The 13,976-nt window shown below is 40.6% G+C and overlaps 1 protein-coding gene across 1 annotated transcript; it reads right to left on the reverse strand.

Annotated features, from left to right (window-relative positions):
• Positions 1 to 1,340: 1,340 nt before the first annotated feature.
• On the reverse strand, positions 1,341 to 11,371 carry C4BPB (complement component 4 binding protein beta). Its single transcript, XM_047841419.1, has 6 exons — positions 11,204 to 11,371; positions 10,511 to 10,681; positions 8,913 to 9,089; positions 3,668 to 3,761; positions 2,067 to 2,193; positions 1,341 to 1,519 (listed from the first exon to the last, which is right to left on the reverse strand). Exons 1-6 carry the CDS (start codon positions 11,259 to 11,261, stop codon positions 1,367 to 1,369), a joined length of 780 nt encoding a protein of 259 aa, XP_047697375.1. The 5' UTR covers positions 11,262 to 11,371; the 3' UTR covers positions 1,341 to 1,366.
• Positions 11,372 to 13,976: the final 2,605 nt, after the last annotated feature.

Genomic DNA, 13,976 nt, shown 5'->3' on the forward strand with positions numbered 1-13,976 from the left:
ACTCTCTTGCTATATTTCCCAAACCTTCTTTCAACTTGCCACGTCCCCTTCCTTAATTTTCATCTCTCAATCCTCCTCAGTTTTTTTTTTTAAATTATTTATTTTGAGAAAGAGAGTGTGTGTACGAGTTGGGGAGAGGGGGAGGGAGAGAGTCTTAATCTCGATCTCACGACCCTCGGGTCACGACCTGAGCTGAGATCAAGAGTTGGATGCTTAACCAACGGAGTCACCCAGGCCCCCCAATTCTACTCACTTTTAAAGGCCCACCTAACCGTGACTTTTCTTAACAATTTTCCTGCCTCCACTTCCTCCCAGACAGGAGGCCTCCTCCTGGACGCTGAGCTCCCATGGCACATTCTTCTGTGAAAAGTGTTTATTACATTCTAACCACCCTGAATGGATGATATGCGTCTATCATCTTGTGTCTATTAATAGACTGCGGGCTACTTGAGAGTTTCTTATTCCGAGGTCTTATTCTCCTTCATAACTACACCGAGGGATGTTCCGTTAGTTCAAGCTCTCTTAGGCGTTTTCTTTGTATTTTATCCAGGTTTCCTATGTGTTTTGGTAGAGAACAAAGTGAGAGATGGGAGAAGTTTGTCATATCATGGCAGTATGACATCTTGGTAAGAAAACCTTAGGATTCTTGCTTATTCTGCCCTCAAAAAAAAAAAAAAGAAAAAGAAAAAAAGGAGAAGAAAATACGTTCACTTATTTTTCACCATCTCAAATTTCCGATGCCGGGCTGGGTTTCATCTAAATGTGGTAAGCAATATTACTGCAGAAGATTTAGAAACGTGGTTCCGTAAACAGGATATAGGGGAGACTCAGAAGACACAGTTTAGGTCCTAACTCTACTTTTGTCTCAATAGGTCGTTTTAAGGATATAATTGTTCGGAGTCTGTTTTCTCAAATTGAGAGGTTAATTTTTGCCTCATAAGTGTTGGTTAATTTGAGGTTATTTTGTGCCTCACCATTTGCGTCTCATTAAACTATGAGGCATCCCCCTAGCTGGGATCTGAGCTTCCCATTCTCCTTACGGACTGGAAATTAAATCCTTCACTCCCCCATTGATGTGCTGCTAAATTCTGGTCTTAAACAGACAACCACCACGTAAGAGCAGCACACACACGCTCACACTTTCACATACTCTCTCTCTGCCTCTGTCTCTGTCTCTGTCTCTCTCTCTCTCTCTGTCTCTCTCTCTCTCACACACACATACACACAAGGTGCTTTATGCAACTATAGTTGGTTACTGTACAGTGAAGCTGTGTTTCAGTCTAATGAGAGAAAAATCTGAAACCGGTTTTAGAACCAAGAAGAAGGTTTATTCATAGGGTGCTTTTCTATGACCCAGCCTGCTCAGCTATAATGTCAGGGCATCATTTTTTGGCTGCAGCTCGGCTTTCTGAATTTCCAGAAAATATTTTAGTTCCTCCATCGTTAAGGAATTTTCCTTGAGTCTTTTCATAAAGTTCCGCATGGCTTTGCAAAGGTCTTTCGTCTCCTGAAAGGCAAGCTGAAAAAGAATTTTTTTTTTTTTTTAAGTAAGTTACAGCTTAAGAACTGAGATTCTCTGAAGCCATATACTCCGAAGCTAATGCGTAGCGTTTAGGTCCCTGATCTGGGTATTCAACGTGATGAATCACTTAAATTTTTCTAGCTTATGTATACTTATTGTTATCCCAGTAATAAAAAAAAAAAAAAGAGGGATCTATAAAAGGGATCTCAATGAAAATTGATCTGTTCAGGGTTTTTTAAAATCTAGAAGAATTTCAGAGACTTTTTACAGCAATACATACAAGTCTAAGACATGAGTATATAAAACTTGCTCTATAAAGTCCATGAGACAATAACTCTTACCAACACGTCCTCATGAGGTGTTTGTGATGATGGTGGTGAATGAGAACTTCTCATGTAAAAATACGAATTAATAGCTTATGATCCCTCTTCTACAATCGGGCCAAGGCCAACTCTTCAAAAACATCCCACAGTGAACAGATATTTACTGAGCATGTGCCAGGAGATACAACTGTGAACAAGACAGACAAAAGCCTACTACTTACAAGCACTCGCTCAAACTTAGTCTGTGGAATTGGTTTGGGAGCTTCTTGGATCAACTCACAGACTGGAAGTGCACTGCTCCACTCCCCATCAACGCACTGTTGGTCCCGCGTGCCCACCAAGTGGTACCTGAACAGACATTAGCATGGCAACAACACTTAACCTTTCCACCTTTGATCTGGGCTAAGGCAGCCAACTAAGGTTGGTTTTGTATAGTTGTTTTCCGCATTTCATATGGTGATAGGATCCACCTCCCAGAGCCTTAATGAATGCTTAAGTTATTTCAGTATTACAAAGCAGCCATCAACTATAGTCACTCTCCTTTTGGGGGTGGAGAGGACCCAAGTGATAATTCAATCTGTAAAACATGGACCAGTGAGATCTGAATACGTGTGTTCACACACAGTTGTCGGGTGGAGAGGGTGAGGGACAAAGTGCTTCATCATTCAATAACTTAAAAAAACATCTGCCATCTACTCCCTAAAAAGGAGTGGAAAGCTAGAGAAAATCCTCAAATAAATCTTAGGAAGGAGATACAGCTTTTAATCAGAAAAAAAACATGCCCACTGAGTGTTTATAATGAGACTGAAATGCTAGTGAAGCAACATGACCCCGAGTTAAGAAGGTTGAAGCCAAGGAAAGAGTAGGTCATCTGTAAGCTAGAGGATGAGGTAGTCTAAATTAAGGTTAGAATTTAATTAGGATGTATTAAAGCTCTATAAATCATTCTCTTTCTTTTTCTTTTTTTTAAAAGGATATATATTTTTTAATTCAAAGAACTGCAAATAGGAAACCAGATTTGGGGGGGGGGGGGGTGGCAAGCTGGGACAATAAACCATTCTCTTTCTTTTGTGCTGAGAGTCTTTAGAAAAAAACATACATTTTAAATATCTTCTCTTGTCTTTTTTTTTTTTATTTGAGACAGAGTGTGTGCACAAGTAGGGGAGGGGCCGAGAGAGGGGGCAAATGAGAATCCCAAGCAGGCTCCATGCTTAGCCCAGAGACCAACATGGGGCTCGAGGCCATGACCCTGGGATCATGACCTGAGCTGAAATCAAGCGTCAGACGCTCAACCAACCGAGCCACCCAGATGCCCCCGTCTCAACTAAGAGAAAAAAAAATGTAATACTTTAGGATAAATACACTAAATACTTTAGGATAAAGACATGAGTCTATCTTTTAGAGATTGGGGACAGCTGGCAGTGGCCAAAGCAGCTCTCGTCAGAATGAGCTCAGACTCCTGAAGCAGTAGGAAGTCAGGGCACGAGGTGACACAGGCTGGGTCACTCCCCACAACAAAGCTACCAGTCAATGGGCAAGATCTCACTTTGTGGGGTTTTTTTAAATAATTTTTTTTAATTTTTATTTACTTATTTTGAGGGGGGGGGTGAGAGAGAGAAAGAGAGAGAGAGAGAGAGAGAGAATGTGCGCAAGCAGGGAAAGGGAAGAAAGAAAGGGAGAGAGAGACTCAGAGCACAGAGTCCACCCTGGGGCTCAACCTCACAAACTGTGAGATCATGACCTGAGCTGAAATCAGATGCTTCACTGACTGAGCCACCCAGGCGCCCCACGATCTCACATTTGAAAGGCTGCATACACTTACCTGTCTTCACAGTAATAAGTAATGGTCGAACCTAAGTTGAAATCTCTTCCCTCAAAATAGCCATGAGCCGGATTCCCAGGGGGGCCACAGTCTCCTGAGAAACAGGAGAACAGGAATGACGGTCATGAGTTACGCTCAGTTAACAGCACCCCCTAAGTTTAGCTGTCTATGCAGGATCTTAGGACACCTTCTCCATTCACTTCCTTCTGGTCAGAATCATGTTTATCCTGGGAGAGACTGCCTTCTCCTGCTCATCCGCTGAGTGATTAGGAATGGGGGAGTGCTTTCTGATTGGCATGAGTTTTGAGGAAAGGAAGTTTAAATTGTAGAGATCGTCAGGGTACAAGAAAAGAAAAATTAAACCAGAGGTAGAGGTGGGAGTAGCAACTCCCTAAGAGTGGAGATAAATGGTGGGCGTTCAAATGGAGGCTGACGTTTTCTGTGGGACAGAAGTGTGCAACACGAGAGCTTCAGAAACGCAGGATACAACTGGGAGGAAAGATGAGTCTATAAAATTGTGGAAAGAGAGTTGGACAAAGTACGAGATGTTGTGAATTTTGGGTTCTGCCTCTTCCACGACCCATGATTTTATCCTTCTTGGTTTCCCTCCTAACCTATGAGATGAGCAGGTTAAACAGAATTATTTCTTAAGTCCCTTTGAGCTCTGAGATTATATACATCTAAACATGATGATCAAGGTTAAAGGGTGAATGAAGAATAATTACGTAGGTATATATTTATGGAAACATAAATGCCTTCAAACCAAATAGTTGAGTAAAAACAGCAAAGCATAAAAGAGTATGTGTTGGTATAGTACATAGTATGTGATACTATGTATTATAATAATACATACAAATTGAAATGTAATTATAATAATAGCATAAAATGCTATTTTTGTAAAATACACTCATGCATCAACGTATATGAACAGAAAAAAAAGCCTGAAAATTATATATCAAAGTACTCTATTACTTCTGGGTAGTAGGTTTTAGGTAATTAAATGTTTTATTTTCTGTATTTTTCTACACCACAAATGTTTTCTTTGAGAAGTTAATAAATAATTTTTAGAAGATCAAAAACTGAGTTCAAAAGCTGTATAGAGGAAAGGAAAGAGGATTTCCATGAGTTGATTAAGGAACCCCAGTACAGACAGGGCTCTCCTGGTAACTTTTAAGAGTACAGTTTTCAACTGAAAGAGATAATATGGATCTTGGGCCTAAGCAGAAAAGAATCTGCTTTACTCGGGGACCTAAGGAGCTTTCTTTAGAATTGGGCAATGAACTAACACAAAAAGACAGAGATCCTGCATTTCAGAGCTAGAATGGGAAATACTGAATTAAAAAAGATTAAAAGAAATAAATTCTTTAAACCTGTGTCAGGCTAATAATAATGATGTTATATGCTTGTAATTTAACTGCCTACAGTATATATGTATGTTTCAAGTAACCCCTAACTCCTTGAAAGAGGCTACATATAGTTTGTGCTTTTAAACTGCTTATTGGGACACCTGAGTGGCTCAGTTGGTTGAGCATCTCTTGATTTCAGCCCCGGTCATAATCCCAGGGTCATGGGATCGAGCCCTGCATCAGTCTCTGTACTGAGCATGGAGCCTTCTTAGGATTCTCTTTCTCTCTCCCTCTGCCCCTCTCCTCCACTCACGCTCTCTCTCTTTCTCTATAATAAAATAATTTAAAAAATTAAAAATAACAAAAAGCTGCCTATTATTTTAATAGCTACTGCCAAAATATATCTACAGAATGATATCTCTTTTCCTCACTGACATCAGTGACTAGCCCCTCATATCATGAACGATGTTAGGTGAAATCACTTTTTTTTTATTTGCTAATTTGATCAGTAAAACATGTGTATCTAATTTTACTATTCATTTCTGTAATTATTAGTTATATTCATTATCTTTCCATAAATTTGAGGAATATAAATGCTGTTTAGGGGCTAATCTTGGAATTGTCTAGCCTTAAAATTTGCCATAAACATAGGGGAAGGGAAGCAAAAATGAGATAAAAACATGAGAGAGACAAACCATGAGATTCTTAAATACAGAGAACAAACTGAGGGTTGCTGGAGGGATGTTAGGTAGAGGGATGGGTAAATGGGTGATGAGCATTAAGGAGGGCACTTGTTGGTGTGAGCAATGGGTGTTAAATGTAAGTGATGAATTACTAAATTGTATTCCTGAAATCATTATTACACTATGTGTTAACTAACTTGGATTTAAATTTAAAAAAAAAATAGGGGCGCCTGGGTGGCTCAGTCAGTTAAGCGTCCGACTTCGGCTCAGGTCACGATCTCACGGTTCGTGAGTTTGAGCCCCGCATCGGGCTCCGTGCTGACAGCTCAGAGCCTGGAGCCTGCTTCGGATTCTGTGTCTCCCTCTCTCTCCGCCCCTCCCCTGTTCATGCTCTGTCTCTCTCTGTCTCAAAAATAAATAAAAACATTTTAAAAAAGTAAAATAAAATTAAATTAAAATAATAAAAATAAAAATAAATAAAAAATGGGCCCCAAACCTTAACAGACACCTCATCAAAGAACATATACACATGGAAAATCAGCATATGACAAGATGCTTGACATCATTTGTCATCTGGAAATGCAAATTGAAACAAGGAGATACCATTATACAACCATTAGAATGGCCAGTCTGGAACACTGACAACACCAAATGCTGACAAGGATGTGGAGCGACAAGGCCTCTCCTACGTTGCTGGTGGGAATGCAAAATGATACAGCCACTTTGCAAGACAGTTTGATGGTTTCTTAGAAAAAAACTAAATCTACTCTTCCCATAAGAGCCAACAATCGCCCTCTTCGGTATTTATCCAAAGGAGTTGAAAACTTACATCCACACAAAAACCTGCACCCGATATCTATAGCAGCTTTCCTCATAAATGTCAAAACTTGGAAGCAAGCAAGATGTCCTTCAGGAGGTGATCGGATCGATAAACTTATGGTACATCCGGAAACGGGATATTATTCAACGATAAAAGAGAATTAGCTGTCAAGCTATGAAAAGACATGGAGGAACCTTAAATGTATATTTCTAGGTAGAAAAAAAGGCAGTCTGAAGAGGCTACATACCATATGATTCCAAATATATGACATTCTGGAGAAGGAAAAACTATGGAAACAATAAAAAGATCAATGGCTGAGATGGGCGGGGGAAGTAGAGAGACCAATAAATAGAGCACAGAGGATTTTTAGAGCAGTGGAAAAACTCTGTATGATATTATAATGATAGATATACATCATTACACACATGTCCGAACCCACTGAACGTAAAACACCAAGAGTGAATCCTTAGGTAACTATGGATTTGGGGGGAATATGATGTATTAACATTGGTTCATCCTTGGTAACAACAACAACAAAAAAAATAGTACTAATCTGGTGAATGATGTTGACAGTGTAGGAGGCTGTGCATATGCAGGGATAGGGAGTGTATGGGAAATCTCTATACCGTCCCCTCGGTTTTATTATGAATCTAAAACTGCTCTAAAAAACTAAGTCTGAAAAAAAATAAGTCTTTAAATCAATAAATCTGTAGTGTTAGATATGTACCCTCCCAAAGGAGATTTCAAACTCAATTTTTTGTTTTATACCTCTAAATTTGAAACTCTTGGGGCGCCTGGGTGGCTCAGTCGGTTAAGCGGCCGACTTCGGCTCAGGTCACGATCTCACGGTCCGTGAGTTCGAGCCCCGCGTCGGGCTCTGTGCTGACAGCTCAGAGCCTGGAGTCTGTTTCGGATTCTGTGTCTCCCTCTCTCTGCCCCTCCCCCGTTCATGCTCTGTCTCTCTCTGTCTCAAAAATAAGTAAAGGTTAAAAAAAAAAAAAGAAAAAAAAGAAACTCTGGGTAGAATTCCATTGCAATACCAATCTGTCCATGCAGGACCACGGTATATCTTTTATTTAAGTCTTATTCCATGTCCTTCAGTAAATTTTCATATAGGTCTCATGAATGGAATTATTTTTACATTTCAATAGTCACATCATAATGATGAGAAAGTAATACTATTGATTTTTCAATATTTATTTTGTGTCCAAGAATGAAGTTTTTTAGTAGAATTTCTTGGATCTTTTAAGTATGTTTTACAAATAAGTATATCCTGTGACTTACCAATCATTCTAGGAATCTATCCTACAGAAATAATAGCACAGACATAAAGATATATGTATATTATACATACATAACATTCGTTTCAGCATTGTTTGTAATAGCAAAAATACAGAAATAGAACAAACGTTCATCAATACTAGAGATATGGAATAACTGATGGTGTGTCCACATTATTTTTTAAAAGCAGGAGATAGAAAAAACAAATAAATAAAAGCAGGAGATACAGCCACATATACTGATCGAAAAAGATTCCCATGTATAATGTTACATAAAAAAAAATTTAAACAATACATAGCACAAAGTCCCATTTTTGTAAGTGTGTACGTGTGTAGATATGTGTGTGTGCATTTGTTTATTTTAAATGTATGCATAAACATAGGAAAAGACATGAAGCAAACACATTCCAACTAATTTTCTCTGAGAAGTGTGAATTACCATGTTAGAAGGAGGTACTTCTAATATACGTTAGAAGGAGGAGGTACTTTTTTAAAAAAAAAATTTTTTTTTTGAGAGATAGAGACAGTGTGTGAGCAGGGGGAGTGGCAGAGAGAGAGGGAGACCCCGAGTCCAAAGCAGGCTCCAGGCTCTGAGCTGTCAGCACAGAGCCCAAAGCGCGGCTCAAACTCATGAACCGCGAGATCAACACCTGAGCCAAAGTCAGACACTTAACCCACTAAGCCACCCAGGCGCCCCTCAACTCTTATTTTATATAATTTTGCAATGGATGAGATATGGTCCTCTTCCCCTGTTTTCATGTATTTTTCAAATAAGAACTGTAAGGCGTTATCATGAAACAAACAAACGAACAAAAAAGTCAGATGCCCCAAACTATCCTGTGTTGGACTTAGTAGGAAAGGAATCCTACTTGAGAGGGGAAATAAAGTATTCATTGTTTGGATGCTGTTTGTTTCACTGGAATGTATCATTTGAGGTGAGTTTTGGCTCTATGAGCTCCATTTGTTTTCTGGCTTCCTCCGAGATCCCAGACCCTTCCCAGATACAAAAAAAAAAAAAAAAAAAAGAGGAAAACATCATTGCAGGGATGTGACAAATGCCTAGGGTGTCCCTCTGGTCAGTGTCTTTGGGTTGGTGCTTGTTTCTCTGACACTTACTGCTTTTGCAGATGGGTAAGGGAGGCATCCAGGTGTGGTCGTTCATGCACTGACTCCAGTTGCTGCCCTGGAGGATATAGTTCTCATTGCACTTAAAAGTGACTTTGTCATTCACATTCACAGGACCTGAGAAACTGGGTTCGCCATTCACCAGCACAGGGTCAGGACAGTGGCCCACTGAAGAAGAAAACAGGAAGTGATCGGAAAGAGCAGGAGAAAGTCCGCCACTGCGGAGGCTAGACCTCCTCAGACTTCAATGAGAGAATAGAAATCAGAACTAAAACTGTACTTTATAACAGGGACTCCTACATGGGACCAAATCGTATCAGTGCAGGACGCGAAGGGACTAGGTTGGCCTAAGTGTGGTAGGAAAGGTCTTGGTCATGCACAAGAGTGACAGTTGGCACTTGAACTTACGAAAAGTAACTAAGCACATAACTGGAAATGATCAATGGCATGTTCATCATCCTGGTAAGCGGTGCTGAAAATACTTCACCCTATGCTGGAGGCAAGTTTTTCCCTCCCTTTCCTCCATGAATAGACACATCACTCATCAGTTTGTACTTTGTTTCATTTTGCTTCCCCCCCCCCACCCCCCAACCCCTCCGTGAAAAAAACAGGAGAGAAGATGAACTTGCTGGTATAAATAAAGGATAAACATTTGGTGTGCTTTACTCTAGGTATCAAGGAGAACAAACCCAACTATTCCTAAAAATACTAATAATAACGAGGATATTGACCAGTTATTCTGTCTCTACAGACACCGCAAGTGAGTTTTGTGAATTTGAGCAAATCACTCGGATCTCAGTTCTCACATCTGTAAATTGAGAATATAAATGTTTCCCAGTTCAAAAGTCATATGATGGATGAAATAAAATATGACATATTTACTTCAAAATAATAATCATGCAAAACAGAATCGTTGAGAAAAAAGATTAGTTACATGTTGACAATTGTTGAAGCTCAGTGATGAGTGCATATGCCCTGATTTTGCTTTTTTGTCTTTTGTATATATTTACAATTTTTATGTTATAGAAATTCTATAAATAGATTTCTATAACATAAAAATTTTAAAGGAGTATGATATTAAATTAGACCCCCCTCAAAAGGCAGTTTTAATATATGGTAGAAATTCTTCCCTCCCTGCAGGGGTGATTGAGTCTATTAATTCTATTAATCAACTAATTAAATCAACACTGAGCAAGAGCTGACCATGTACCTTGTAAGAGAAGTTCCACCCGGGGGTGCTTTAAAAATTGATTCCCAGAAGTTGAGAATTTTTGTCTTACAAAGTTGTTTTTTAAGGTTTATTTATTTTTGGGACAGAGAGAGACAGAGCATGAACGGGGGAGGGGCAGAGAGAGAGGGAGACACAGAATCGGAAACAGGCTCCAGGCTCCGAGCCATCAGCCCAGAGCCCGACGCGGGGCTCGAACTCACGGACCGCGAGATCGTGACCTGGCTGAAGTCGGACGCTCAACCGACTGCGCCACCCAGGCGCCCCTGTCCTACAAAGTTTTACCGCGGCCTGCGGGAGGTAGGGTGTGTAAGAGAGGAGCGAGATGACAAGATACACAAGAAACAAAATTTCAACTCACATTGGCATGTGGGAGTGGGATTATTCCACTCCCCAGAGGCATTGCAAATAAAGGTTTTCTCTCCTACCAGGTGGTAGCCCTTGATACAAAAGTAAGTCCCCAGAATTTGTCCCTCGACCTTCTTTGCAACAAATATGCTATATCCCACTGGGGGGAGTTCTGGACAGTTCTCTGTTGGAAGGAAAAAGAAAACAGATTCACTTGGCGTTATCACGTGCTGTGACGAGGCCCCGTTAGACAGCCATCCGAGTGTCCTTTTCCTGGATTATTGATTCTCCTTCCTTGTACAATTCCATGTCCATGTATATCCCCATCCCCCCCTTCCCAAGAATTCCCAAAGTTTTGTTTTCAAAAGGATAACGGGCATTACATTCAATTCAACCATGAAGATACAATTCCCTTTCCAAATAGCATTTCTGGAGTTTATAACAGACAAGACCTCTCAAGATTTTGAAATTGCTACTTTTTGGTACCAAATTGGTACAGTTAACCACCCACTTCATAGAGCAGAATTATCATTAAATATTTACTAAGCCCCTACTGAGTACAGGGCATTAGGCCAAGTCATTTGACATTTTTCAATAAAGGAAATACATTTCATTGACTTAAATTTCATTAAAACCATAGACAGCATGCTTCGTACCCCGCAGGCTGATATCAAGTACCCTAGAAACTAATCTTAAGCATACGCACCGTATGAGGCAGAAATCGGCCACACAACCACAAGATAGCACACAACCCGCAAAAACATCTTGCGATCAGTTGCTTGACCCAGGCTGGAATTAACCCAACACAGACAACACGTGGTTTGGATCAAAGTAGGAGATACCAACCACCTCCCTCCTGGAGATGTTGTATTGATTTCTCTTCCCTAGGAAGAATGAAAAAAAAAAAATTCTACCAAAGGAAATAAGAACAGCTGTGAGGAAGTTAGTACAGGGAGCGATTTTGCAAAAACACAAAGGGGCGGCTGATGAGCCGCCCGTTTTAAAATTCAGTTTTAGAAACTGCCTGGTTGTGTCATGCAAACCCAGTTGACCAGGCCCTTTGAACTGCAGACGGGCCAGATGGTGTTACCCTGACTCTCAGTTCTGTCAATATTTGCTCGTGTTTACCATCCAGCTTCTGTGACTCTCTCCAGCGTTGCGGGCGGGGGTGGGGGGGACCAATCTCTGGTGCTTTGCCAAGTGAGACCCAACCCTGAGTGCCACCTCTCTCAAATACCAGGTGCCCCAACAGCACCGAAGGCTGAAGACGAGAAAGCTCAAGGAGTGAAACTAACCTTACCTTCCTCTGACCTTCCGGATCTATGGCTCCCAGCAAGGAGCCGATCCCAGTTACTTCCAAACCTGAGAAAAACTCCAGTCCTGCGGGACGCTTTGTCCTCATTTGCCAGGCCTGTGCCAGGGTTTCCATCCTGTGGGTCTTTGGGAGGCAGGATTTAGCCTGAGTCCAGAGTCAACCAAATGATTTTCCAAGGGAAATAAGGGAAAAGCTTTGGTCTCGGGAATTAAAACATGTAGAATTGCTTTTGGCCTCTCCTACCTTTTATTCATTTATTCATACATTTATTCGTATTTATTTAATTATAGCAATTAGCTGGTTGTCCGTGCTCCAATGATAAAATTGGGGGTAAAATTCCTCCAAATGTTTAGGTTTTAATGAAATAATATAAAGCATCATAATAAATATAAAGCATAAGGACACAGTAATGTCTTTTGGGGGGGTTTGGGGGGATGTTTTTTATTTATTTTGAGAGTAGGAGGGCCAGAGAGAGAGGGAGAGAGAATCCCAAGCAGGCTCTGTGCTCTCAGCACAGAGCCTGATGTGGGGCTTGATCCCACCAACTATGAGATCAGGACCCAAGACAAAATCAAGAGTTGGATGCTTAACCGACTGAGCCACCCAGGGGTCCCTGGACAGAGTAAGGTCATAAATGTTCTCTTCTCCATCCGTTGTCATTACTTTATGATGATTTGTTCATGTGTTCTCCCACACGAGACTGTTAACAACTCTAGGACAAAGATTGTGCCTAGTGTATTGCTCTGTCCTTTCTTGGCACTCCATAATGCAAAGCAGAACTGTCTGCTAAGTAAATCTGAGCAATGCAGTACAAATAAAAAGAACATAGTCATACAGAAACTGTACCACAGCCCCTCAAATCCATACTGATAATGTATCATTTACTGTATATTACCTTTATGATTTCTCCATATCTTATTTTCACTCAAATAATATGTGAATTCCTATAGGGCAAGTACTCTCTATTTTTTGTCTTTTTTTTTTAATTTTTTTTTCAACGTTTATTTATTTTTGGGACAGAGAGAGACAGAGCATGAATGGGGGAGGGTCAGAGAGAGAGGGAGACACAGAATCTGAAACAGGCTCCAGGCTCCGAGCTGTCAGCACAGAGCCTGATGCGGGGCTCGAACTCACGGACTGCGAGATCGTGACCTGAGCCGAAGTCAGATGCCCAACCGACTGAGCCACCCAGGCGCCCCTCTTTTTTTTTGTTTTTTTAAAGTAGACTCCATAGCCAGCATGGAGCCCAACGTGGGGCTTGAATTCACAACCCTGAGATCAAGACTTAAGCTGAGATCGAGTCTGACACTTAACTGACTGAGCCACCCGGGGCACCCCTAGTGCAAATACATTTTACAGTATAATTCTCAGGGGTGCCCCGGGTGGCTCAGTCAGTTAAGCATCCGACTCCTGATTTTGGCTCGGGCCATGATCTCATGGTTCCTGAGACAGAGCCCTACACTGAGTTCTGCAATGACAGCCAGAAGCCTGCTTGGGGTTCTCTCTCTCCCTCTCTCTCTCTGCCCCTCCGCCCTTGCACGCTTGCTCGCTCTCTCACCCTCTCAAAGTAAATACAGTTTAAAAAAGTGAAGTATAATTCTTGAAAGAGTAAATAACATGATATTCATATTAAGTATAACATGAGTATGTGTCAAAGATTTTGCTCATGAATTAATGACAGAACCATTAAGAGGCTACAGCTAATTAATTCAAAGAAGAATTTGAGGAACAGAGATTTATGTGTTCAGTCAAAGGCCTTCTGAAGTGACTCTTCTAATCGATGTAAAACTGACTAATATCATACATGGCAACACCCTGTAATATTTGGAATCAGCTCCCGGAAATTAATTGAATCTGTCTTCTGGACAAAATTCATTTGCTTTGTTATCAGAATCCTTTGCATTGTTTTCAGAAAAAGAATCATTTGCATTCCAAATTAACCTCTAATCTTATAGAGGTGTAAAAAGACTGATTGACAATCAAAATTTTGCACTCCTGTGAAATTGATAATCCCTGAGAGGTTCTACAAAACAATATTCAGTCACCTACTGAAAAACTTCTCCAGTGATTTCTTTTTGTCTCTTTTGTTAAGCTTTGAGTAATTTTTCTTAACACACTACATATTCTACTTCTTGAGGAATACAAGTTCCCCAGTACCTACTGT

Source organism: Prionailurus viverrinus, chromosome F1 (assembly GCF_022837055.1).
Source record: "Prionailurus viverrinus isolate Anna chromosome F1, UM_Priviv_1.0, whole genome shotgun sequence".
NCBI classification, from domain to species: domain Eukaryota; kingdom Metazoa; phylum Chordata; class Mammalia; order Carnivora; family Felidae; genus Prionailurus; species Prionailurus viverrinus.

Bases quoted from the DNA above. Each gene is read 5' to 3' on its own strand.
- C4BPB (XM_047841419.1), bottom strand. From the start codon at position 11,261: ATGTTTTTGCGGGTTGTGTGCTATCTTGTGGTTGTGTGGCCGATTTCT. The intron at 2,194-3,667 runs GTAAGTGTATGC...ATGTCTGTTCAG, and splicing joins ACTTATTACTGTGAAGACAG to GTACCACTTGGTGGGCACGC. The intron at 1,520-2,066 runs GTAAGTAGTAGG...ATTCTTTTTCAG, and splicing joins CTAAGTTTGAGCGAGTGCTT to CTTGCCTTTCAGGAGACGAA.